We start from the raw sequence: 26,504 nt of genomic DNA on the forward strand, positions 1-26,504 counted from the left end.
GAACTTGTAAGAGACAAAGAAGAAAGCTAGATAAGACTAGTAAATATTGGGAAAGCAAAATGGATCCAATGTTAATATATTAATGATTATAAAACCCTCTCTTTAATGGGGAGGGAGGTTGGAGGGAGATTCAGGATGGGGAACACATTTACATCCATGGCTGATTCATGTCAATGTATGGCAAAAACCACTACAATATTGTAAAGTAATTAGCCTCCAATTAAAATAAATAAATTAAAAAAAAATCCTCTCTTTAATTGCAAAGACCTTCCAACTGAGGTGTATACATGCATTAATCTAACCATATGCTACTTATAAGAAACACATATAATATTTTAAAAAATGATTGAAAATGAGGGTATGAGATAATAGAAAATATATATTAGTCTCTATACCCGATTCCAGCACAGAGCTCCTAAAATCCTTGCAGTTTCCTAAGTGATAAGAACACTAGGGGCATCCTTTGCTCTAATATTGGTCTTAGACCTTGGTTCTTGACACCCAAGTAATTTTCTGGGTGACAGGAGTTTCTTTTGATCTGATGAGGCAACTCTGGGCAGGCTCCTAGATGATTCCTGGATTACGGCTGGTCACCTGAAAGACCAAGTCACTATGAGAGGTTTGGAATTTTTAGTCCCACCTCTCCCCGCTCCATTCTCTTGAACAGGGAGATAGGCTGAAAAAGGAATTACTAATCAATCCTGGTTACATGATGAAGCCTCTACGAAAATCTCCAAAGTATAGGGTTTAGAAGCAACAGTTAGAATTGGACATGGAACAACGGACTGGTTCCAAATTGGGTAAGGAGTATGTCAAGGATGTATATTGTCACCCTGTTTATTTAACTTATATGCAGGGTACATCATGAGAAATACCAGGCTGGATGAAGCACAAGCTGGAATCAAGATTTCCGGGAGAAATATCAATAACCTCAGATATGCAGATGACACCACCCTTATGGCAGAAAGTGAAGCAGAACTAAAGAGCCTCTTGATGAAAGTGAAAGAGGAGAGTGAAAATGTTGGCTTAAAACTCAACATTCAAAAAACGAAGATCATGGCATCTGGTCCCATCACTTCATGGCAAATAGATGGGGAAACAGTGGAAATAGTGACAGACCTTATTTTGGGGGACTCCAAAATCACTGCAGATGGTGACTGCAGCCATGAAATTAAAAGATGCTTGCTACTTGGAAGAAAAGCTATGACCAACTTAGCATATTAAAAAGCTGAGACATTTCTTTGCTGACAAAGGTCCACCTAGTCAAAGCTACGGTTTTTCCAGTAGTCATGTATGGATGTGAGAACTGGACTATAAAGAAGGTTGAGTACTGAAGACCTGATGCTTTTGAACTGTGGTGTTGGGGAAGACTCTTGAGAGTCCCTTGGACTGCAAGGAGAGCCAACCAGTCCATCCTAAAGGAAATCAGTCCTGAATATTCATTGGAAGGACTGATGCTGAAGCTGAAACTCCAATACTTTGGCCACCTGATGCGAAGAACCGACTCCTTGGAAAAGATCCTGATGCTGGAAAAGATCGAAGGCAGGAGGAGAAGGGGACGAGAGGATGAGATGGTTGGATGGCATCACCGACTCTATGGACATGAGTTTGAGCAAACTCCATAGTTGGTGATGGATAGGGAAGCCTGGTGTGCTGCAGTCCATGGACTCACAAAGAGTCAGATACAACTGAGCAACTGAACTGAACTGAACTGAACTGATAGGGTTTAGTGAGCTCCTGGGTCGGTGAGCAGGTGTAGGTGCTGGGACAGCAGTACACCCCTTTCCACATACCTTATCCTATGCACCCTTTCCATCTGGATGCTCGTCTGCATCCTTTAATAAACTGGATGAAAGTAAGATTTTAAAGTTAAGTGTTTCCCCAAGTTAGTGAGCTATTCTAGCGAATTAATCAAATCCAGGGAGGGGGTCATCTATAACTGTTTGGTCAGAGGCACAGATGACAACCTGGACTTGCAACTGGAGTTTGAAGAGGGCGGCAGGAAGTCTTGTAGGACCAAGCCCTCAGCCTGCTGGGTCTAATGCTATTTCTGCATAGACAGTGTCAGAATCAAGTTGAATTGTAGGACTACCAGCTTATGTTCCAGAGAATTGCTTGGCTGGGCCAGAAACATCCATATATATGGTGACAAGTGTCAGAGGTGAAGTGTTTCTATGAAGGTAAAGGAGGCACACAGGGAAGACAGACACAGCAGGGAAGAACTGAGGTTTTTCCCCACAAAGGGAGGAGAAGATTGAATTTTGTCCTTTATAAAAGGGATGAACAAGGCTATTACAGGCTAAAGCAAGTTAAAAAGAAAACAGAGATGGCAATATCAGCAACAAAAAAGTAAAATTCAAATAGAAACCATTCACTTATATTTGTGAGATATTCTATACGGCTAAATCATACAATACACCAAGAAGATATAACATCCATGAACCTCAATATATTGAGCAACAGAATACGGAAATACATAAAATAAAAACTATCTGAAATACAAGAAGAATTGGACAAAAATCACAATTATAGTAAAGATCTTTCTTAAAATGTGACAGCTCAAATAGACAAAAAGGTAATAATGAATTTGAAAGGCACACAATTTGAATGTAACAATTAAACAGTTTGATTATATATCTAAAACTTTTAAAACCTTTTTTCTTAAGCAAAAGAGAATATATATTTGCTTTCAACGCCTAAAGGACATTTATGAAAGTTGATCACACAACAGATCATAAGAATAATCTTTATGAAACCAAAATATCATAAAGGTCATATTCTATGACCATAGATGTAGGGGGGTTAAAAAGTAATGAATTAAAAAATAATTAAAACCTGAAGTTATATCTGGAAATTATATCTCCCAAATATCTACTGAGTCAAAGAGGAAGTCAAACTTGAAATAATAGACAATTTAAGAAAATGAAAGTGGGTACACTAATCCTATGGCCTGCAGCAAAGCTGAGCCCAAGAGGAACTCCAGCTTTAAATGCTTATGTTATTCAAAGAAATCATGAAAACCAGAAATCATGAAAATAACTGAATCATATTTTCAACTCAGAAATCAGAGCAAGATAAGTAAAATAAAACATAAAATGACAAAGTAACAAGAGTAGAAATTCAGGAATAATAGAAAAAAAGAAGAATGTAGACATGGTTCTCTTATAAAAATCAGATTTTTTTACTCATTCTATAATTATTTATGTCCTGGGAACACCACTCAAAAAACAAGAAGGGCAAACTTAAATGTGATCGTTTCATTTAGAAGGAGTTCAAGTTGATTATTATGGCACAAACACCTATACTGGGGAGGAAATCTTGGATAAACAAAAACCAAACCCTGTTATAAGCCAGAGGTCACAGAATAATGGCTCACCCACGTCATAAATGCTCTGTGTAAAAGCTGCCACCTGAGGCCTTTGCATTTTCTGTTCCTCCTGTTGGGAACTTTCTTCTCACAGACATAAAGCTCTGCTCGAACACCACCTTACCAGGGAATCCGTGAGTGACCACCCCATTCACCGTCCATTTCTCCGTCCTCAGCCTGTTTATTCTTCCTCCTATATTGTCACCCTGTTTATTTAACTTGTATGCAGAGTACATCATGAGAAACGCTGGACTGGAAGAAATACAAGCTGGAATCAAGATTGCCGGGATAAATATCAATAACCTCAGATATGCAGATGACACCACCCTTATGGCAGAAAGTGAAGAGGAACTAAAAAGCCTCTTGATGAAAGTGAAAGTGGAGAGTGAAAAAGTTGGCTTAAAGCTCAACATTCAGAAAATGAAGATCATGGCATCTGGTCCCATCACTTCATGGGAAATAGATGGGGAAACAGTGGCTGACTTTATTTTTCTGGGCTCCAAAATCACTACAGATGGTGACTGCAGCCATGAAATTAAAAGACACTTACTCCTTGGAAGGAAAGTTATGACCAACCTAGATAGCATATTCAAAAGCAGAGACATTAGTTTGCCAACAAAGGTTCGTCTAGTCAAGGCTATGGTTTTTCCTGTGGTCATGTATGGATGTGAGATTTGGACTGTGAAGAAGGCTGAGCACCGAAGAACTGATGCTTTTGAACTGTGGTGTTGGAGAAGACTCTTGAGAGTCCCTTGGACTGCAAGGAGATCCAACTAGTCCATTCTGAAAGAGATCAGCCCTGGGATTTCTTTGGAAGAAATGATGCTAAAGCTGAAACTCCAGTACTTTGGCCACCTCATGTGAAGAGCTGACTTATTGGAAAAGACTCTGATGCTGGGAGGGATTGGGGGCAGGAGGAGAAGGGGACGACAGAGGATGAGATGGCTGGATGGCATCACTGACTCGATAGATGTGAGTCTCAGTGAACTCCGGGAGTTGGTGATGGACAGGGAGGCCTGGCGTCCTGCGATTCATGGGGTCACAGAGTCAGACACAACTGAGCGACTGATCTGATCTGATCTGATCTGATCGCCACATGAAGCATGTTTATATTTCCCACTAACGTACAAAGCCCTTGAAGGAGTGGTCTCTGCTTTGTTCACCACTGTCTTTCTGGTGCTTAGACCAGTGACTGGCTCATCATAGACTTTAGATACATGTTTGTCAAATGAAGGTTGCCCCATGAAACACCTACTGTTATGTAGGTGACACCGTTTGGTATATACATTCTACATCCCTGATGAATGAGGTTTCATTATCTTCATGATCTAAATTTTTACATATTTCTCAATAGTGCACGGGACAGAGGCAAAGCCGACCTGGTTCTCCATTCTTTGGAGACCATGCTCAAGGAGGTCCGCTCCCATGTCTGCTGTGGTGAGCTGTGGCTTCCACATGGAAACCTGCAGTAATTCTCATTCACTTCTGGTTTGCAATTACACTGTACCCAGACAAGCTCTATGGTTTCCTACTAAGTTTTGAGTTCCTTAAAGGCCTTTGTATGAGTCAGAGAGCTTAGTGTTGTGCCTGGCATATGGTCAGTCTTCCATACCTTTTCCCAAAAGAATGAATGATGAGAAATAGCAGTCTCCACGGCCTCAGATTTGCAGGAGTGAAGTGCTATCTGATACCCAGCTGAGGTTTAAGACCTTCGGTCTGCATCTGAGCCTTCAGTGCCATTGTCATACCAGGGGTCTACCCCCTCTCAATCCAGAATCCTACTTTGGCTGTGCTACGGACACCAGGCAGGCCACTCCCCACGTCTTTCTGCCATCCACTTACAGTGCAGCGAGGAATGCTGTGATTGGAGCCGGACTTATCTGAAATCAAATCCTACCTCCTCCAGTAACCCAGCTGTGTATTCTAGGGCAAGTTCCTGCTTTATTTCTCTTTCTTTCTACCTTTCTAAATTCAGTGTGACAGAGGCTGCTAGCTGTCCACTAATATCCATTCTTCTTCCTTTCATTGAGTGTGTGTGTGCTCAGTTGCTCAGTAGCATTCAGCTCTTTGCAGCCCCATGGACTATAGCCTGCCAGGCTCCTCTGTGCATGGAATTTTCTAGGCAAGAATACTGGAGTGGGTTGCCATCTCTCACTCCTTTCATTATACTTCCTCTAAACTTTAACGGACTACACGGGTGCCCAGTTAGAGACCACATTTCTCAGCCTTCCTTGCAGCTAGGTCTTGCCCAGGGCTAAGCTCTGGTCAATGGGAAGTGAACAGAAGTGAGGCTTGCCACTTCCAGGTCATACTTCTAGGAGGACTGGTCTTCCTCTCTCCTCCTGCTCTTCCCCCTTCCCTCCGGCAGGAGCACGGTCATGATGGTGGGACCTAAAGCAATCATTTTGGGCCCAGAGTTGGAAATCATGTAGTGAGGTAGGCAGAGCTGCCCTACCAGCCCTGGTCTGTTCATCTCTGACTTTGTATATGAAACAGAAATACTCCTCAGTCTTTTTTAAAACCCCGTATTTGGGGGTCTCTTTGTCAACAAGAACTTAAGAGTATACCAACCTCTAATACACTCAATTCTATTGTAGAATGAGGGCTGTTCTGAGGAGAAGTATGCTGTAGAAGTTTATAAGGCATAGCTTATTATCCAGACTTGTGCAGCTTTGCTTTAGCCTGTTGTCAAAGTCACGGTCTGAGCAGAATAACTGAAAGTGAGATACCTGGAGTGGTTTGACTAGTGTCGTGGTCACAGTCGATATCAAGCATATGGTAACCACGATTCCGCCCTCACTTTCTCTGCTCCCCCCACCCTCCAAGTTCTGGGGGCTCAACTGGTGGTCAATTGGCTAATGAAACAGTAGAAAGAGGAATCTTTATGATGCTGGTGGCAGGGAAGGGGTCAGGACAGACATTTGTCAAAAAGAATTTACTTTTTTACAATGGCAGATGTCATACAAACTCTATTCCTTATTGCTTCCTGAAACTTTTGAGAAAATACCAGTTCATGCTGCAGTTTTGAGGAGCTTCCTGGTGGCTTAGTTGGTAAAGAATTTGCCTGCGATGCAGAAGACCCAGGTTCAGTCCCGGGGTCAGGAAGATCCCCTGGAGAAGGGCATGCTAACCCACTTGAGTATTCTTGCCTGGAGAATCCCATAGACAGAGGAGCCTGCCCCGTGAGATCACAGAGTCCAACACAACTGAGTGACTAACACACACACAAATCTGTCTGGAAGCTGTGTGTTTTGAGTCCCGTTTCAAAGGCAAACTTCCCTTGTGGCTCAGCTGATAAAGAATCTCCCTGCAATGTGGGAGACCTGGATTCGATCCCTGGGTTGGAAAGAACCCCTGGAGAGGGGAAAGGCTACCTACTCCAGTGTTCTGACCTGGAGAATTCCATGGAGTCACAAAGAATCAGACACGACAGTGACTTTCACTTTCACTTTGTCAAGAGCAAGCCTAGAGGGTGCCTGGACACTCAGTACAGCAGAAAAGGAGCAAGCCAGCCGGAAGCTGTTGCATTGTGGAAACGCAAGAGCATGTGAGGCCCATGTGGGTACCCATCACGCCAAAACACTGGAGACATTCACTAAAAGATGGAAAATGGTGATTTCTGAGTACAGATCCATAGTCAAAACTGGAAAGACTCAAACTATAGATTCTTAATTATTTCTCTCAGCCTCCTCACCAAAAATTGCTACATCCTCCATTAATACTAGATTTCCAAATTCACATGCCATCAGGGAGATTTTGGCATTGTTAATTACCAACTCATTCAAAAGAAATGTCTCAGCACTTACCCCAATGTATTATGGGTTTGGTTCTCCATGTCAAGAAACTGCTGCATCTGGTTTGTATTTCTTGATTTTTAAACCTGTGAGGGGGAAAAATGATCTAGATTCCTTAAACGTTCACATTATTAACCTCTAAAACAAGAAAATTTTGCTACTGGCAAACCATGTTTTTCTATGAGTTTTTCTGAGTGTAGTAGCTCTTGGTTCCAACAAAATGTAGAAACTTGCACATGTGTGTGCAGGTGTGTGTGTCACATGTATTTATGACACTGGCTTAGTGGTGAGTTGAAATAGATCCTACTGACTGAGACGAACATTCATTTACTATCTACTGAACAACAGCTTCGTGCCAGGTACTCCGCAAAGAGCCAGCACATGAGGTAAGTAAAACCAATTCCTGCTCCAGGCCACTCTCAGCTGAACGTACTCAAGATTTCCTTCCTTGTGGGTCCTCTAAAGGTTTGCCATTGTTTGAATAGACTCTTTCTTTGTCCCTGTCTGGGTTCGGTTACAGTGAGTATACCATGAGATTTAGGACAAAAAGGTTAAGAACTGCTCACAGACTGAAATCTTCCAGTTCCTCAGTGGCTTTGTAGGCACTGCTCACCCTTTTAACAAAATAAGGATGTTAGTACTTGCCTAAAGTGAAAGAAAAGAGTTTTTTCCCAGTAACAAAGTTTTAATTAAAACATAACCTATGAGGATAAATAGTCAAGTATTGAAATCCACTTCAACTTTTCTGAATGAACGTTAAACCGCATTCAAGGTGGTAGAAAGAGAAAACTTGCAGGCTTAAGCCACCCTGAAAGGAATTTAAGAGAGATCCAAAACTGCGAGGGAGCGGAAGGGCAAGGAGCAGAAATGGGAACAGAAATTTGACCCGTTCAGGTGGAATGAGTTGATTTTCTAGGTTCTGAAATCCTTCACTTTAACATCAGGGAAAGTCAGGATAGACGAGCCAGGTGACTCGCCCAAAGTCACACACCTAGAACCTAGACCTTCCAATTTAGAGCGAACCTGTCCTGAACTCGCAAAATCGGACTAAGCCTGTCTCCACCCGCCCCGCGCTCGCGCCCACACCTCAAGCTCGGCCAGCCCGTTAGGGCCCCGGGACAAGCCGGGACGGGCCGGGCTCCGGGGGGATTACCTGCGCTGTGCCGCGCTCTCCGGGTCCGAGGCCCCTAGAGTGGCAGCGCCCGGGCCTCTGGCAGCCGCGAGGGCCCGCACCCGCCGCCGGGCCCGCCTGCAGCCCGCCGCCCGCGGTCGCCATGGAGACGCGGCCGCGAACCACCGCGGGGGGGGAGGGGCTCGGGGGCGCGGGGCGGGGCGCGGAAGGGGGAGGGGACGGACTGGGGGAGCCCGCGCCGCCCGCAGTCCTGGTTTGGTGCCGGCTCAGTAGCCTCGGGGCTCCCCGGGGCCGCCCTCTCGGTCATTTCCTCTCCGTGGACTGCACTGCCCGACAGGCGCACAAGGAGGGCTTGCCGGATGAATGAATGAACCAACGATCAGAGGAGCAAAGTTTAAACAGCTGCGGGCAGAGGGGTTCTGCACCCAACCTCCTTAAATGCCTCTGGCCTCTGCCCTGCCCCCTCACCTTCTTGGGCTTCCCTTGTGGCTCAGCTGGTAAAGAACCCAGGTTCCATCCCTGGGTTGAGAAGATCCCCAGGAGGAAGGAACAGCTACCCACTCCAGTATTCTGGCCTGGAGAATTTCATGGACTTTACAGTCCATGGGGTCGCAAAGACTTGGACACGACTGAGCGACTTTCACTTCACTTCTGTTCCCCGCTCTTAACCACTTTTAAGATGACCAGAAATAGACTTAGGACAAAGAGAGTTGCCTTTCTAGTCGCCCAAGTGCCCTCCAGCTGGAAAGAGCTGGATTTATTTTAACTGCATTGCTCTGTGCTCAGCTACTCTGGTCGCTCTAACAGAAGCAACTGCATCTGTCTTTCCGGTGGAGCACATTGGTCCCTCCAACAACTTCAAATAAGCCGGAGTAGACAATGTTACCTCTCTTTGAGGGAGAAGGAAATAGCTCGTAAGTGGGGAAACCCAAACAGAACTCTGAGTGATTGATTCCAAATTCTTTTGTTCACTAAATTCTGAGAATAATTGATGACTGAGAAATGGAACATTCCTGCCATATTAGTAAACAAGGATGTCACAGTCATGAACCTGTGAATTTCTGAGCCCTAAAGGCAACCAGGAAGGGAAACAATACATATAATACTGCAGCCATTAGGCTGCTGCTGCTAAGTCGCTTCAGTTGTGTCCAACTCTATGCGACTCCATAGACAGCAGCCCACCAGGCTCCCCCATCCCTGGGATTCTCCAGGCAAGAACACTGGAGTGGGTTGCCATTTCCTTCTCCAATGCAGGAAAGTGAAAAGTGAAAGGGAAGTCGCTCTGTCCTGTCCGACTCTTTGTGACCCCATGGACTGCAGCCCACCAGGCTCCTCCATCCATGGGATTTTTCAGGCGAGAGTACTGGAGTGGGGTGCTGCAGCCACTCCCTAAGATGAGCACTGAGCAAACACACACACACACACACACACACACACACACACACACAATACTGGGCCCAGATAGCTGAGATGCATATAAAAGAAATGAGCTCAGTGAGCCCAGACTGTTATATCTTCCCGTACATAGGAAAGCACTACATTCCTTAACTTGGGAAATATGGTTTCCTTTCATTAACAATAATCTCTTGATAGGGGCTTCCCTGGTGGCTCAGTGGTAGATAATCTGCCCGCCAATGCAGGAGACGTAAGAGACTCATTCGATCCCTGGGTGGGAAATATCCCCTGGAGGAAGAAATGGCAACCCACTCCAGGATACTTGCCTGGGAAATCCCATGGACAGAGGAGCCTGGCAGGCTACGGTCCATGGAATCGCAAAAGAGTCAGACATGACTTAGCAACAACAACAACAAAATCTCTTGATGTTCATTTAAGATGCTGTCACCCAGGCTTGAAGTCCTAAAAATTCTCACCAAATAAAACATAACTCTCAAGTTTTAAGGTTGTGATTATTCTTTAAAGTTGACAGCAGTAGCTCTGTCACATGGTTCTGATGTCAAAGAAATGATAGGAAAGAATACACACATATATATTGTACGTACATATACACATATATACACATTTTTCCCACTGATTTACCATGAGTGATATTTTAAGCACTTAAATTTTATGTTTAAAAAAATATTCTAGCATCTATTTTAAGGACAGAATTCCTTCCCAGTTCTTTCAGTTGATTAATCTCTAATCCTTAAAGTTTTTATTTGCACTACACTTTCATAATATTAACATTAATTGGCTACTTTAATATTGTTGTTTAGTTGCTAAGTTGTGTCCCACTCTTTTACAGCCCCATGGACTGTAGCCTGCCAGGCTCCTCTGTCCATGGGATTTCCCAGGCAAGAACACTGGAGTAGGTTGCCAGTTTCTCCTCCAGGAAACTTCCCAACTCAGGGATTGAACCCTCATCTCCTACACTGGCAGATAGATTCTTTACCACTGAGCCCAATATTTTAATATTGCCATGAATTTAATACTGACCCAAATTCCTCCATCCAATTCCACCTGAATTTCAAAAAACCATTTGCTGTTTCTTCACAAATTGAGCTTCATAAATGAACTGTGTAAGGTAACTCAGGTTATTAACTCTAATAAGTGTTTCATAGCTCTCATTATGATTGAATGAAGAAAGTGATCATTTTATCTTAGCTTGAAACCTTCCGTTATTCTGTAAATCTTAGTCATATTTTCTATTCTTGTCTAAACTGAACAGGTCAATGTTTTATTCTGACCCAAGGAAGGGGAGAATAAAACTAGGAATGAAATTTAATGAAGTTTCAGGATGCCTAATATCACTCACACTGAAATTTGTTACCATTGGTAAAAAATTGGTAAGTATTTTCAGGATCATTGTTTCCTTATCTGCTCAGGTGTACCAAGTGACACAAGTGTAACAGGTGTTATTACAGTTCCTTTTAGCAGATTAGGAACCAAAGGCTTAGAATAAAAAAAAAAAATATGTCCAAGAAGATGCATCTGGTTCAGTTCAAGTGCAGCTAAGTTATGAACCAAGATCATGTTACTTAAAGTCTGCTGCTGCTGCTAAGTCGCTTCAGTCGTGTCTGACTCTGTGTGACCCCATAGAAGGCAGCCCACCAGGCTCCCCCGTCCCTGGGATTCTCCAGGCAAGAACACTGGAGTGGGTTGCCATTTCCTTCTCCAATGCATGAAAGTGAAAAGTGAAAGTGAAGTCACTCAGTCATGTCCAACTCTTAGCGACCCCATGGACTGCAGCCTACCAGGCTCCTCCATCCATGGGATTTTACAGGCAAGAGTACTGGAGTGGGGTGCCATTGCCTTCTCCATACTTCAAGTCTAGTGCTCTTGAAATTCGATCCAAAAATTAAGGTTGAGTGGGTTTCTTTAGCAGTCAGAATCTTGCATAGGTAACTGTAGATGTATTTAAAAGCCATATTTTCACAAGAATAAATGAATGTGAGCAGGACTTGCGAATCATAGGTATATGAGAGTTCACATACTGTGACAGAGTCTAAGAAAATTTCAATATAGTTTAGAAATACCCTGTTCAATTTAATAGGAATAAAGTTTTCATTTTAAGGTGAGACTTAAGGCTTAAAGTGCAAAGACCTAAACACTCCCTTCCTCACCACTCCATGACTCCCTGCTATCAAGTAAGAACTTCGAAAACTTGAATTTACCCTGAAATGTACCTTTATTATATCTTTTCAGGTGACACTGTTTTGAAAAGGATGAGGAGAGGATCGAGGGATAGTCTATGGAAGAAAATTGCCATAGACTGAACTTTAAAATTGAAAATCCCTCATTAACACAGTTTTCATGCCAAGATGTGTAATGTGGGTGTGTGTGCTCAGTTGCTTCAGTAGTGTCTGACTTTGCGACCTTGTGGACCATAGCCTGCAGACTCCTCTGTCCATGGAATTCTTCAGGCAAGAATATTGGAGTGGGTTGCCATTTCCTTCTCCAGGAGATCTTCCTGACCCAGGGACTGAATCCGCATTTCTTGTCTCTCCTGCATTGGTAGGTGGATTCTTTACCATTGTGCCGTCCGGGAAGCCCAATGACAAAAATAGAGATTGGAATTCAGGTTTTTTTTCCTTATTGTATGTTTCCACTTCTATAAGTAGAAGCAGGTTGAGGGAGTTCTCCGGAGATGGTTCAATGCATATTCCAGTTGAGAAAATAGCCATTCAGGAAAAGGAGATTCAGTCTTTAGAACCAACACCATCCTAGAGATAGCATTGTCCCACAGAAATATAATACATACCACCTATCCACCTATGTAATTTAAAATATTCTAGTAGTCAAATTTAAAAAGTAAACTAGTGAAGTTAATTTTAATAGTTTATTTAACCCAATATATCCAAAATATGTTTTCAACATACAGTTAGCATAAAAAATTGAGATACTTTACATTCTTTTCTTTTATACCAAGTCTTCAAAAACTGGTCTGTGGTTTAGACTTTCAGCACAATTAGTTCATAGAGTCATATTCAAGTGCTCAATAGCAACACATGACTGGTGGCTACCATATTGGACAGCATAGGCCTGAAATTTGGGTGCTTGGTCAATGTAATAAAGCCTTTTGTTAAGTGTGAAGGGTCATACAATGAAAAGGATTCTAAGTAATTTGGGTATGATTTGAAAGGGACTATGAGAGTCTCCTCCCTCAAAATCCTTATTAACGTTCTCTGATGGGAAAGGGGTTAGAGAAAAGCATAACTGGGCCCCATACCCAGGCAGAGTGAAGCATTTGACTGCATCATGACTCACAGTCCTGTCAATTCTTCCATTCAGGCTGCTTTTCCAAAGACAATTTAGTAGATTCAGATTTGAGGGGAGGGCTTTACTTCTTATTATCATCTGGCCAGTGGCCCATGGACGCCTATCTTCCTGATGGAAATTAGGAACACCAGAAGTCATTTTAGGTTCAGTAAACAAAACTGAATTCTCTAGAAAATTGTATCATGTTTTTTTCCCTATACTTTTCCTTCTTAGAGGTCCATAGTTTTTTGCTTTGTAGTTGTGAAAGCATCATCTTCTCTTGGATATTATAAGTTCTGTGCTCACTCACTTCATTCTTGTGAGTGACCCCTTGGACTGTAGCCCCATGGACTGTAGCCCGCTAGGCTCCATGATTGCCATTTCCTTCTCCAGGGGATCTTCCCAACTCCAGGATTGAACTTATGTCTCTTGTGTCTCCCGCACTGGCATGCCGATTCTTTACCACTGCCCCAGCTGGATAGTGCAGCTGGAAGCCCCATCTTGGATAATAAGGGGAACCAAAGATTTTGTCAAAAAAGCAAGAGAGTTCCAGAAAAACATCTACTTCTGCTTTATTGACTATGCCAAAGCCTTTGACTGTGTGGATCACAATAAACTGTGGAAAATTCTTCAAGAGATGGGCATACCAGAGCACCTGACCTGCCTCCTGAAAAAACCTATATGCAGGTCAGGAAGCAACAGTTAGAACTGGACATGGAACAACAGACTGGTTCCAAATAGGAAAAGGAGTACGTCAAGGCTGTATATTGTCACCCTGCTTATTTAACTTATATGCAGAGTACATCATGAGAAACGCTGGACTGGAAGAAACACAAGCTGGAATCAAGATTGCCAGGAGAAATATCAATAACCTCAGATATGCAGATGACACCACCCTTATGGCAGAAAGTGAAGAGGAACTCAAAAGCCTCTTGATGAAAGTGAAAGTGGAGAGTGAAAAAGTTGGCTTAAAGCTCAATATTCAGAAAACGAAGATCATGGCATCTGGTCCCATCACTTCATGGGAAATAGATGGGGAAACAGTGTCAGACTTAATTTTGGGGGCTCCAAAATGACTGCAGATGGTGACTGCAGCCATGAAATTAAAAGACGCTTACTCCTTGGAAGGAAAGTTATGACCAACCTAGATAGCATATTCAAAAGCAGAGACATTACTTTGCCAAAAAAGGTCCATCTAGTCAAGGCTATGGTTTTTCCAGTGGTCATGTATGGATGTGAGAGTTGGACTGTGAAGAAAGCTGAGCGCCGAAGAATTGATGCTTTTGAACTGTGGTGTTGGAAAAGACTCTTGAGAGTCCCTTGGACTGCAAGGAGATCCAACCAGTCCATTCTGAAGGAGATCAGCCCTGGGATTTCTTTGGAGTGAATGATGCTGAAGCTGAAACTCCAGTACTTTGGCCGCCTCATGCAAAGAACTGACTCACTGGAAAAGCCCCTGATGCTGGAAAAGATTGAAGGCAGGAGGAGAAGGGGACAGCAGAGGACAGATGGTTGGATGGCATCACTGTGTTAATGGACATGAGTTTCAGCAAGCCCCGGGAGTTGGTGATGGACAAGGAAGCCTGGCGTACTGCAGTCCAGGGGGTCTAAAAGAGTCGAACACGGCTGAGTGACTGAACTGAACTGATTGGGTTAAAATCTATAAAAGGCAAGAATCTACAGAAGCATGCCCTAACCTCCATGCTGCTTTTGCTTGGAAGGCATTTAATGCTCTGGAGGAGTAACCACAAAACTGAGCAGCAGTTCTGGTAATCTTGCAAAGCAAAGGGGCCAAAATACAAAGCCTGGGCTCATGCCAGATAAGGATTCAATAAATACCTCTGCCTTAAGCTGGAACCCCATAGAGCTTTGTTCTCAGGAAAATAGTGATGTGGAAATAAATCAGTGCTCTCACTGACTTGCCGCCCACGTTTGGATCACTGAGGTAATTCAGGACAATCTCAGTCTTTGTGCATGGATGAGGCAGTGCTGGGCTGGTAGATTAAGATAGCTGGAGGAAGGAAGCAAAATTTTTCTCTGTTGAAGATTAAAATCATTTAGTCCCAAAATCTTCCTAAGGAGAACTTCTCAAATACAATGATCAGAACACACTGAAATATAATCTAGAATCACAAAGCTAGATACCATTAGGGAAAACCAGTAGAAAGTAATGACCACAGAAATAGGACCACAGAAGATTTATATATTGGAATCAGACAGAGATTTCCAAAATATGGATAATATGTTTAAAGAAATAATAAGATTGAAAAAAATCTGTAGAGAACACTACATGTAAAAAGTGACTTAGCATTTTTGAAAAAGAATCAAATAGAAATTCTAAAACTAAAAACAAAAATGAAATTTAAGAACATAGAAGTTGTGTGTAACATTAAATTTAATATAGATACAGAGAGAATTTGTGAAATGGAAAACATATCAGAAGAAATTTTCAAGAAGTAAGGAAAACACAAAATATTGGAAAACATTTTATGATGGTTTATAACATTTTTACTTATTAACATAATTATTTATTGTTTTGAAAATTAAACTTGCTAATATATATGAAAGTATCTACTACATGCCTTTGCGTATAGTGGTCACTCAAGAAGTATTTGTTGAATTTGAAATTATAGAAAAGTTAATTTGGTTTTTTCACGAATCATCTTTGTCATTTTTTATAACTTCAATTACTTTGATAAATTATTTAAGATTTCTCTTTTAATTTTAGTCATTTTCTATTGTGACTAATCATAGTCATTTCCTATTTTGTGTCTTGTAATTTCAATCTCTGAAATTTTGGGAGCTATTGCTCTTATAATATTATCTTATTTTTGTGTGTGTTTTATGGTTTTTTACTATAAGATAATTTTGAAGGGGAATTTATTTCTGAGACATCTTTGAGCGTAGTTCAGTTCAGTCACTCAGTGTGTCCGACTCTGCAACCCCATGCACACCAGGCTTCCCTGTCCAACACCAACTCATGTAGCTTGCTCAAACTCATGTCCATCAACTCGGTGATGCCATCCAACCATCTCATCCTCTGTTGTCCCCTTCTCCTACCACCTTTAATCTTTCCCAGCATCATGGTCTTTTCAAATGAGTCAGTTCTTCACATCAGGTGGCCAAAGGATTAGAGTTTCAGCTTCAGGATCAATCCTTCCAATGAATATTCAGGACTGATTTCCTTTAGTTTAGGCTGCTTGGATCTCCTTGCAGTTCAAGGGACTCTCAAGAGTGTTCTCCAACACCACAGGTCAAAGCATCAGTTCTTTGTTGCTCACATTTCTTTATAGTCCAACTCTCACATCCACACATGACCACTGGAAAAACTATAGCTTTAACTAGACAGACCTTTGTCGGCAAAGTAATGTCTCTGCTTTTTAATATGCTGTCTAGGTTGGTCATAACTTTTCTTCCAAGGGTAGAATTGAGGTTAAATTCTTCTAGAAGATTTGCATTTGTTTTTGAGAGTTGCCTTAGGGCATAACCAATCCCAAATTACCTTAAATTAAATTTTTGATAGGAGCTTTTCCAGACAATACAGGTACTATGAATGAATGAAAAAGAAGTATAGGGATAACGTATGATACAGATTTCCAGAGAGAGAATTTTCCTTAAATCAGGGTCAAACTTGAGATAGGTATGTGTTCTGCTGTTCCATTTTTGTGACTTCAAAAATAAATGTCTTTTATTTTAGAATAGTTTTAGATTTACATAAAATTGTGAAGATAATATGGAGAGTTTCCATATACCCCCCACACAGTAGCCCTTATTATTGACATCTCATATTAGTATGGTCCATATGTTGCAGTTGGTAAACAAATGCTGATATATTATTGTTAGCTACAGTTTGTTCTTTACTCAGATTTCCTTAGTTTTTACCTAACATCTTTTTTCTTCCTGTTGCAACATCTCATCCAGGATAACACATTACCTTTAGTTATCATGTCTCCTTAGGCATCTCTTGGCTATGACACTTTCTAAGAATTTCCTTGTTTTTGATGATCTAGGCAATTTTGAGAAGTGCTGGTCAGGTATTTTGTAGAATATCCTTCAGCTGGAATTTGCCTTGTGTTTTTCTCATGCCTTAGACTGAGTTCACGGGTTTGAGGGAAGAAGACCACAGAAGTAAACTGCCATTTTCCTCACGTGGTATCAGGATACATACTATCAGCACGGCTTATGGCTGTGGAGTTGCTTTTGGTCATCTGGTTTAGACAGTGTTTGGCAGGTTTCCCCTGTAAAGCTATTCTTCTCTCCTTTCACATTCTGTTCTCTTTACATGGAAGTCATGGTGTACAATCCACACTTAAGGAGCAAGGAGCTTTGCTCCAGCACCTCCTTAAGGGCAGAGTAACTATATAAGTTATTTGAGATTCTTCTGTATGGAAGAATTGAATCCCATCTCGCCCACTTATTTATATCAGTATGGACTCATGGATATTTATTTTATGCTTTGAACTATAATCCAAAGCCATTTTATTTATTTTGATTCTCAAATTGAGAATTCTTTAACTTCTGTGTCCCTTTGACATACCCTCATCATTGTGGGCTTTAGTCAACTTTGTTTTGGAGCACTTCATTACTTTCTGGCATTATGAGATGTCCCAGGCTCATCTGTATCTATAAATATCTATATCTGTAAGTATCTATAAATATTTCTCTATGTAACCATTTGTTTCTTTATTAGGCTAAACGTGAGTTCCCGTTGTAATCACCAGCTCTAATCCATTACTCAGGTGAATCATTCTGACCTGCTCCCCTTGCTTATGTGTAAACATCTACTCCAACAGGAAAAAACTGGCTGCCACTATCCAACTTATATTTACTTAATTATCCAACTGCATTAGTATATAGGTATGACAGTATTAAAAGTGTTAGCTTGTACCCTCTGAAAAGCAACTTTATCTATTACTGTACAGTGCTTATGACAGTTAACTTTATGGACTTAGTGTACTTTACTTATGACAGTTAATTTTAACCTTTGTCTTTACAGATTCTATTCACATTCAAAGATAGAGCAGTGCCTTCTCCTCGTATCTCTTCATACATTTGTAATACACTTATGTGCTTTTGTCACATTCTGCATTCCATCCTGGGATCCTTTAACCTTCTAAATCACTTTTTTGTTTACTTTGTTTTATTTTTTATTTATTTTAATTGGAGGTTAATTACTTTACAATATTGTATTGATTTTGCCGTACATCAACATGAATCTGTGACAGGTGTACACGTGTTCCCCATCCTGAACCCCCCTCCCTCCTCCCTCCTCATACCATCCCTCTGGGTCGTCTCAGTGCACCAGCCCCAAGCATCCAGTATCACGCATCGAACCTGGACTGGCGATTCATTTCATATATGATATTATACATGTTTCAATGCCATTCTCCCAAATCCTCCCACTCTCTCCCTCTCCCACAGAGTCCATAAGACTGTTCTATATATCTGTGTCTCCTTTGCTGTCTCTCATACAAAGTTATCATTACCATCTTTATAAATTCCATATATATGTGTTAGTATACTGTATTGGTGTTTTTCTTTCTGGCTTACTTCACTCTGTATAATAGGCTCCAGTTTCATCCACCTCCGGAGAAGGCAATGGCACCCCACTCTAGTACTCTTGCCTGGAGAATCCCAGGGATGGGGAAGCCTGGTGGGCTGCCATCTATGGGGTCACACAGAGTCGGACACGACTGAAGTGACTTAGCAATAGCAATTCATCCACCTCATTAGAACTGATTCAAATGTATTCTTTTCAATGGCTGCGTAATACTCCATTGTGTATATTTACCACAGCTTTCTTATCCATTCATCTGCTGATTGACATCTAGGTTGCACTTTTTAGAAATTTATATGCATTAAGGTTCACTTTCTGTCTCTCATTTACTTCTGTTATGAGAATAGCTTTTGGGGATCCGAGTTTAATGCAGAGGTCTTCTAATGGAATCCTTACCTTGACTGGTGCTGGGCTTATATCCCATTGTTCTTCTGCCCATAGCTGTTCTACTGGAAGAAGAAACACGCAGGGCAAAGCTGCTTTTAGCATTCACTCCCTTGTTAGAGATCTTGTTTTTGCTCAGGTTTATAAATCTACTCGTTCCATTCTGTCTTTCCAATTCAACAATATATTTATATTTTATGTGATATTTTGTTTTGATAAGGAGTATTGTTCAGTATACCTAATAAAACATGCTGCCTGAAATGAAAGTCATTTTTACATTATTTTAAGTTTTTTCATATTCCATTATATATAAATGTTATTTATGTTTCTTCAGCTCTTTATTTTTAGAAACAGAAAAAGTAAAAATTATGGATAGATTAAATAAATAATGCTCCAGTATCAGTCCACATCTGTTATAAAGAGTGTTGTGAGTGATAAATTAAAGAATACAATAGCCATTTATAAAGTAAGAGAATATGTCTTTAAAATATATTTAGAACACAGGATTTTATATTAGGAAATTCAATTGTTTTTATTTAATTTTATTGAAATGACTTCTATGAATTGAGAATGACTTTCTGTGCATTTTTGAGTGTCATGTTTCCTAGTTATCCTATAAACAGTGGTTAATGGGCAGTTGGCTGAATTAAACTGAGTTAACATGAAGAAACAAATTTTAATGAATAAACATTCTGTCATTACCATGAGAGACTGCAGCACCTGTTCTAGAGAGATACCAGTGTTTTATCGATTTTAGTTTCACCCTTCGATGAGTATGTGAAACAACACGTAGGTTGAAGAAAAACGACTCCCAGGGCCCTCATTTCTTAGGCTTGTGCTGCAAGACTACTTATCATGTTGCCACCATCATGCCTCTTTTTGTTCCTGGTATAAAGATGTTAGCTCTGCCACTGTTGCCACTGAATATGAGTTGTTATGCCTATAATAAAACGCTATTCCAGGAGGCATCTGAGTTCAGCATTGAGAGAGCATGAGTTTTCCACATTCAATAGGAAAAAAGAAAACTAAAACATTTTTTCTTTTCTTTTTCCTGACAAAAATGATGAAACCTCTTAGATATGTCTCAGGAAAGGCAGCAGAGAAATGTGTACCATGGAACCTAATTCCTAGTGCCCTTGTGCACAGAGTCACTTACCCCCACCTGCTTGCATTCTACAGCGCTTGATTCTACAGGAGGCTTGTTAGAAAACAACTTTTGGCAACTTGGGGAGTGGCCATCTCTAAGAAATACATTTGCATCATTCTGATGGAACATTTTGGAATGTTATCTGAAAAATATACTCGCCTTCGTGTGTGCTTAATCACTCAGTCGTGTCCAACTCTTTGTGACTCTTTGCATTGTAGCCCGCCAGTTTCCTCTGTCCATGAGATTTTTCAGGCAAGAAAAACCCAACCTGGTGTGGGTTGCCATTTCCTTCTCCAAGCTCAGCATCCAGAAACCCAAATTATCTCTGAAAGTTTTTGAATTGCTTTGTAAAGAAGCCATCAATCCCAGTATCTTGGTGTGTTGAAATTCATTATGCAGTTCTCTATTTCTCAACTGACTGAGAGAATTTTCTCAGCCTGTTGTAAATCCTTAGATGGTAGAGACTGATGATCTTTGTGAGAAGAAGGCACATTTTCTTTTCTTCTCTTTCATCATTATAAACGTTTCAATTATATTTCTCACTTTAACTGGGTCTAAGTCACTTACCCATTAATGGCTGAATTATTTTTTTAACAATGAAGAAAAGAAAAATTCATTGTTCTTAAAAGAGAATTTTTCCCTTCAGGAAGAGAAAAGTATAATTTCAGTGTTCATCATTTAAAATTGTGGAATTCTTCTCTTCAGCCCTCATTTTTCTTTGGACATACAATATGAGAATACAACTATTCAAATGATTTTATACCTGAGAAATTCAGCTGAGCGTTTAGAAAGAAGATTGACTTTGAATTCAGACAGACAAGAGTTTGAATCCCAACTCTATCATTTAATAGCTGTATGAGCATAGCTGACATATTTAATCCCATTGAATGTTAGTTTCCCCATTTCTGTAGTGGGAAATAACAATATTTACAGGGCTGTCACTCAGTAGGTACCCAAAAATATTGGAATCAGCATCATTATATTGTTGTTTTTATTATAATAATATTATTGTTATATAACTATTCTGCTATGTTTTAAATATTCAGAGAAGAAAAGTATATTTTTAGAGGCAAATTAGCTTGAACAAGTTAAAATAAAGAGCTTAGAGAACACTTGAATGATAATTAAATATTGATAAAGGTAAAGGGAACAATAAATTAATTGGTTGCTAAGGTAATTTTTCCCAATTAAAAGTCAGTCCCATGGGGTTAAAAAAAGACTGTGTCAGAGTTTCATTTACTGTTCCATCAACTACCCATTTAAAAACAGCACATCTATATACGGTAAACTGTGTGCCAGGCGTTGTGGAAGAAGGCAGATCAAGGGATAGGAACATGCAAAGAAAAAACTTCATCTGAAATAAGAAAGGTGCTTTTTCTAAATAACAAATATACAGAAAGGTATATATGCTCATCCTCGCCAAAAAAGAATACAAGTTAATAAAACTATCCAAAAGATTGAGAAAAATTAGAAAGACCCTGAAAGTGAAGGAGGAGACTGAAAAAGTTGGCCTAAAGCTCAACATTCAAAAAACGAAGATCATGGCATCTGGTCCCATCACTTCATGGGAAATAGATGGGGAAACAGTGGAAACAGTGTCAGACTTTATTTTGGGGGGCTCCAAAATCACTGCAGATGGTGATTGCAGCCACCATCTTAAAAGAAATTAAGCGTCTGAAATTAAAAGACGCTTACTCCTTGGAAGGAAAGTTATGACCAACCTAGATAGCATATTCAAAAGCAGAGACATTAGTTTGCCAACAAAGGTCCGTCTAGTCAATCTATGGTTTTTCCTGTGGTCATGTATGGATGTGAGAGTTGGACTGTGAAGAAGGCTAAGTGCCAAAGAATTGATGCTTTTGAACTGTGGTTTTGGAGAAGACTCTTGAGAGTCCCTTGGACTGCAAGGAGATCCAACCAGTCCATTGTGAAGGAGATCAGCCCTGGGATTTCTTTGGAAGGAATGATGCTGAAACTCCAGTACTTTGGCCACCTCATGCAAAGAGTTGACTCATTGGAAAAGACTCTGATGCTGGGAGGGATTGGGGGCAGGAGGAAAAGGGGATGACAGAGGATGAGATGGCTGGATGACATCACCGACTCGATGGACATGAGTTTGAGTGAACTCCGGGAGTTGGTGATAGACAGGGACGCCTGGCGTGCTGCAATTCATGGGGTCACAAAGAGTCGGACACGACTGAGTGACTGAACTGAACTGAACTGAACAACAGTTAGAATTGGCAAAGATAAAGAGAACTCTCATACACTGTTTGGGTATAAATTATTGCAATTATTTGGGGAGCAAATTTGACAAAATCTACCTAAATTTAAAATGTGCAAGCCTGAAGTTCCAATTTTTAGTATTTATCCTACAAAAATAATATCATGAGGACTTAAAGATACACATACAAAGAAGTTTTGTTGTAGCATCGTTTATAATAGCAAAAAGGCTAGGGGGAAGCAACAGAATTGCTTATGTCTGTATTAGGTACATATTGCCATGTAACAAATTATCCCCCAAATTATTACCTGAAAACAACAAATATCTATTATCTCACATTTCATTAAGGGTCATGAATTTGGTTTTTGGCTTAGTTGGGTGGTTTTGGCTCAGGGTTTCTCATAAAATTACAGTCAAGATGTTGACCAGGACTGGAGTCTTTGAAAGCTTGACTGGACTCCTCTGCTTCCAAGATGACTCACTTGTGTTTATTGGCAGAGAATCTCAGTCTCTGCATGGACTACATGACCTTTCCCAGGAGTTGCTTGCGCATCCTCGTGACATGGCAGCTGGCTTCGCTCAGGGAAAATGGTCTAAAAGAGAGCAAGAAGGAAGCTGCAGTGCCTTTTATGAACTAGTCTTGGAGATTACACATCATGGCTTCTATATCATTCTATTCATTAGCGCCAAGTCACCAAATCCAGTCTAAGCTCAAGGGAAAGTGAATTAGGCTTGTTAGTGAATTTTTGGAGGGAAGGGTGTTGGATAATTTTTAAACCTATTTTTACAACTATTTAACTTGTTTTCTGGCTACAGATTAAAAATACTTTCACATAAAAAATACGCTCATTCCCTTCCAACACTCCCCCACCAACCCCGTTTCAACCATTTACAGCATCAGCTTAAAGTCCAGAAACATATCAGCTTAATCAGATCCAGGTGAGGCTTCAGCTTCTCAGATATCATTCCTTAAGTATGAACTTTTTGGCCAACCACACACACACGCACACATGTACATGGGACAGGCACAGGATAACCAGTCTAGACATTCTTGTTCTAAAAGAGGAAAAGTGGAATGCCCAAAGTAGTCACTGTTCTATAGCAATTCTGAATCCACTCAGCTACATGTTAGGTTTCTTGATTCAAATATATTCCTACTCCTGCCTGGGAATGATTTTCCATTGCTCTTGGCTTCAACCTATCTCTGGGTTCTTGGTCTCCTTTTGTGATTCATTCTTCTTTTCTGATTCATTCTTTCTTTCTCTTAAAAGTGTACACCCATGGCAGATTCATGTTGATGTATGGCAAAATCAATACAATATTGTAAAGTAATTAGCCTCTAAAATAAAAAAAAGTGAACCTATTTTAGAGCTGTGTAGTTTTCCCAATAAAATTTAGTAATTCCAAATGCCTGTTTTCATTGTGTACTATCTATTTCCTTCAGTTGCTGTTATTTCTGTAATTATAATTACTTTCAGAAAGTTTGTGGGCCTTCTATGAACCTTATCACGGTTCACTTCATTAGGGAAAAGCCATACCCACAAATCTCTTCAAGGTAAATTCTTCTCTACCTCGAGCTTCTGCTGAATTATGGGACAGTATCCTAAGTTTCTTTAAAGCGCTGTTGTTTGAGCAGTTCTCTGAGGCTCCATCTTAGCTCTTTCTGAGAGCATATGGTATTTTACAGCGATACTTGGCCTTATCTCTAGACCTGGCTTCCTTGCCAGTGGCCTGGAATTGATCTTTGCTGCAAATCTGTTTCTTAATTTTAGTTTTATGTGCCATCTGGAAAAATTGGACATTTTAAAAACCACCTAATTTTGGCTTCTTCATATTTAACAATCTTTCCTTTGGTTTATCTCTTTCCTCTCATTTTTTCCCCCTATTTTTCTTAATTTATTTAAGTACTACTGACTTATATTAGTTTTAGGTGTAAAACATAGTGATAATACTGATTAAATAGTTTTATAGATTATCAGATCATATCAGATCAGATCAGTCGCTCAGTCGTGTCCGACTCTTTGTGACCCCATGAATCGCAGCACGCCAGGCCTCCCTGTCCATCACCAACTCCCGGAGTTCACTCAGACTCATGTCCATCGAGTCAGTGATGCCATCCAGCATCTCATCCTCTGTCATCCCCTTTTCCTCCTGCCCCCAATCCCTCCCAGCATCAGAGTCTTTTCCAATGAGTCAACTCTTTGCATGAGGTGGCCAAAGTACTCGAGTTTCAGCTTTAGCATCATTCCCTCCAAAGAAATCCCAGGGCTGATCTCCTTCAGAATGGACTGGTTGGATCTCCTTGCAATCCAAGGGACTCTCAAGAGTCTTCTCCAACACCACAGTTCAAAAGCATCAGTTCTTCGGCGCTCAGCCTTCTTCACAGTCCAACTCTCACATCCATACATGACCACAGGAAAAACCATAGCCTTGACTAGACGGACCTTTGTTGGCAAACTAATGTCTCTGCTTTTGAATATGCTATCTAGGTTGGTCATAACTTTCCTTCCAAGAAGTAAGCATCTTTTAATTTCATGGCTGTAGTCACCATCTGCAGTGATTTTGGAGCCCAGGAAAATAAAGTCTGACACTGTTTCCACTGTTTCCCCATATAAACCCATACAGATTTGTTATAAAATATTGACTATATTCCGTTCTCTTCACGACATCCTATGACTTATTTATCTTATAAATAAGAGGCAATTTGTACCTCTTAATCCCATTGACCTTTTTTGGCCCTCTCCCACCCATCTTCCCTTGGTAATCACAACTTTCTTCTCTGTGTCTGTGAGCCTGTTTCTGTTTTGTTATATTTGTTTCTTTTATTAGATTCCACATATTAGTGAAAACATGCAGAACACACTGGTTCCCTTTTCTCCATATCTGCTCCAACACTAGTTGTTATCTTTCACAATAGCCATTCTGATGGGTTTTAGGCGAGCTATCCTTTGTGGTTTTCATTTGCATTTGTTTGATTATTAGGGATGTTGATGTTTAATATTTATTCATGTGTTGGCCTTCTGTATGTCTTCTTTGAAAAAATGTCTATTCAGGTCTTCCCATTTTTAAAATCAGGTTGCTTGTTTTTTTGCTACTGAGTTGTATGAGTTCTTTATATGTTTTGGATATTAACTTCTTATTGGACATGCTATTTGCAAATATCTTTTCCTGTTCATTAGGTTACCTTTCTGTTTTGTTGATGGTTTCTTTTTCTTTTCTTTCTTTCTTTCTTTTTTTGTTGTGCAAAGCTTTTTAGTTTGACTAGATCCTATTTTTTTTAATTGGAAGATAATTGCTTTACAATATTGTGCTGGTTCCTACCATACGTCAACATGAGTCAGCCACAGGTACACACACGTCCCCTCCCTCCTGAACCACCCTCTCATCTCCCGCCCCATCCCACCTCTCACATGTTATTACCACCAGCAAGAGGAAACCAGGGGGCACTGTCAGCGCCTGGACATGTACTGAGCTGGCCCACCTGGCCCATCAGGTACATCCTCTACTTTCCACTTCACCACAGGGGCAGCCCACTAAACTTTCTGCCACCGTGTATCAAGGATCTCCTTTTGTCCAGTTTCCCTAAAGTTTTCCGTCACTCTTCTTTAAGATCTCACCATAGCCTCCCTATTGCAATCAAGCTTCTATTAATTTCTGACACTCTTCCTCAAAGCCTCTATAGCCTTTACCCGCTACCCAGTTTCAAAGTCATTTCCACATTTGTAGGTACTTATTATGGTAGCACCCCACTTCCAGGTATCAGAATCAGTGTCAGTTATTCACTGCTGTGTAACAAATTACTCCTTAACATAAGCAGCTTATCACAAGCATTTATTACATCACAGTTGCTGCAGGTCAAGAATCAGGAAGCAACTTACTTGGGTGGCTTTGGCTCAAGGTCTCTCATGAGACTGGGTTTCCCAGGTGGCTCAGTGGTAGAGAATCCACCTGCCAACACAGGAGACATAGGAGATATGAGTTCAATCCCTGGGCCAAGAAGATCCCCCAAAGGAGGAAATGGTAACTCCAGTATTCTTGCCTGGATAGTCCCATGGACAGAGGAGCCTGGCGGGCTACAGTCCATAGGGTCACAAAGAGTTGGACGTGACTGAAGACACCTAATACACACACACACACACACACACACACACACACACACAGAGCAATGATCTGTATAACATGATCATATGGGAAGAAGTAAAAA

General features: G+C 40.8%; 1 protein-coding gene across 3 annotated transcripts in view; it reads right to left on the reverse strand.

Moving 5' to 3' along the window:
• The window catches only part of DEUP1 (deuterosome assembly protein 1), a 142,307-nt gene extending 133,079 nt beyond the window's left edge, over positions 1 to 9,228 (reverse strand). Inside the window, exons 1-2 of one of the 3 annotated variants that reach the window (XM_061405985.1) lie at positions 9,180 to 9,228; positions 7,174 to 7,247 (exon numbers count right to left, since the gene is read on the reverse strand). In XM_061405985.1, coding sequence (XP_061261969.1) covers positions 7,174 to 7,220 — 47 coding nt within the window. In that variant the 5' untranslated portion in view covers positions 7,221 to 7,247; positions 9,180 to 9,228. Of the gene's footprint in view, positions 1 to 7,173; positions 7,248 to 8,314; positions 8,437 to 9,179 lie in introns of those variants that run through there. The other 2 variants (XM_061405988.1, XM_061405984.1) reach the window with 2 other exon arrangements.
• Between the last annotated feature and the right edge of the window lie 17,276 nt (positions 9,229 to 26,504).

The sequence above is a fragment of the Bos javanicus genome, chromosome 29, assembly GCF_032452875.1.
Source record: "Bos javanicus breed banteng chromosome 29, ARS-OSU_banteng_1.0, whole genome shotgun sequence".
In the NCBI taxonomy this organism is placed as follows: Eukaryota; Metazoa; Chordata; class Mammalia; order Artiodactyla; family Bovidae; genus Bos; species Bos javanicus.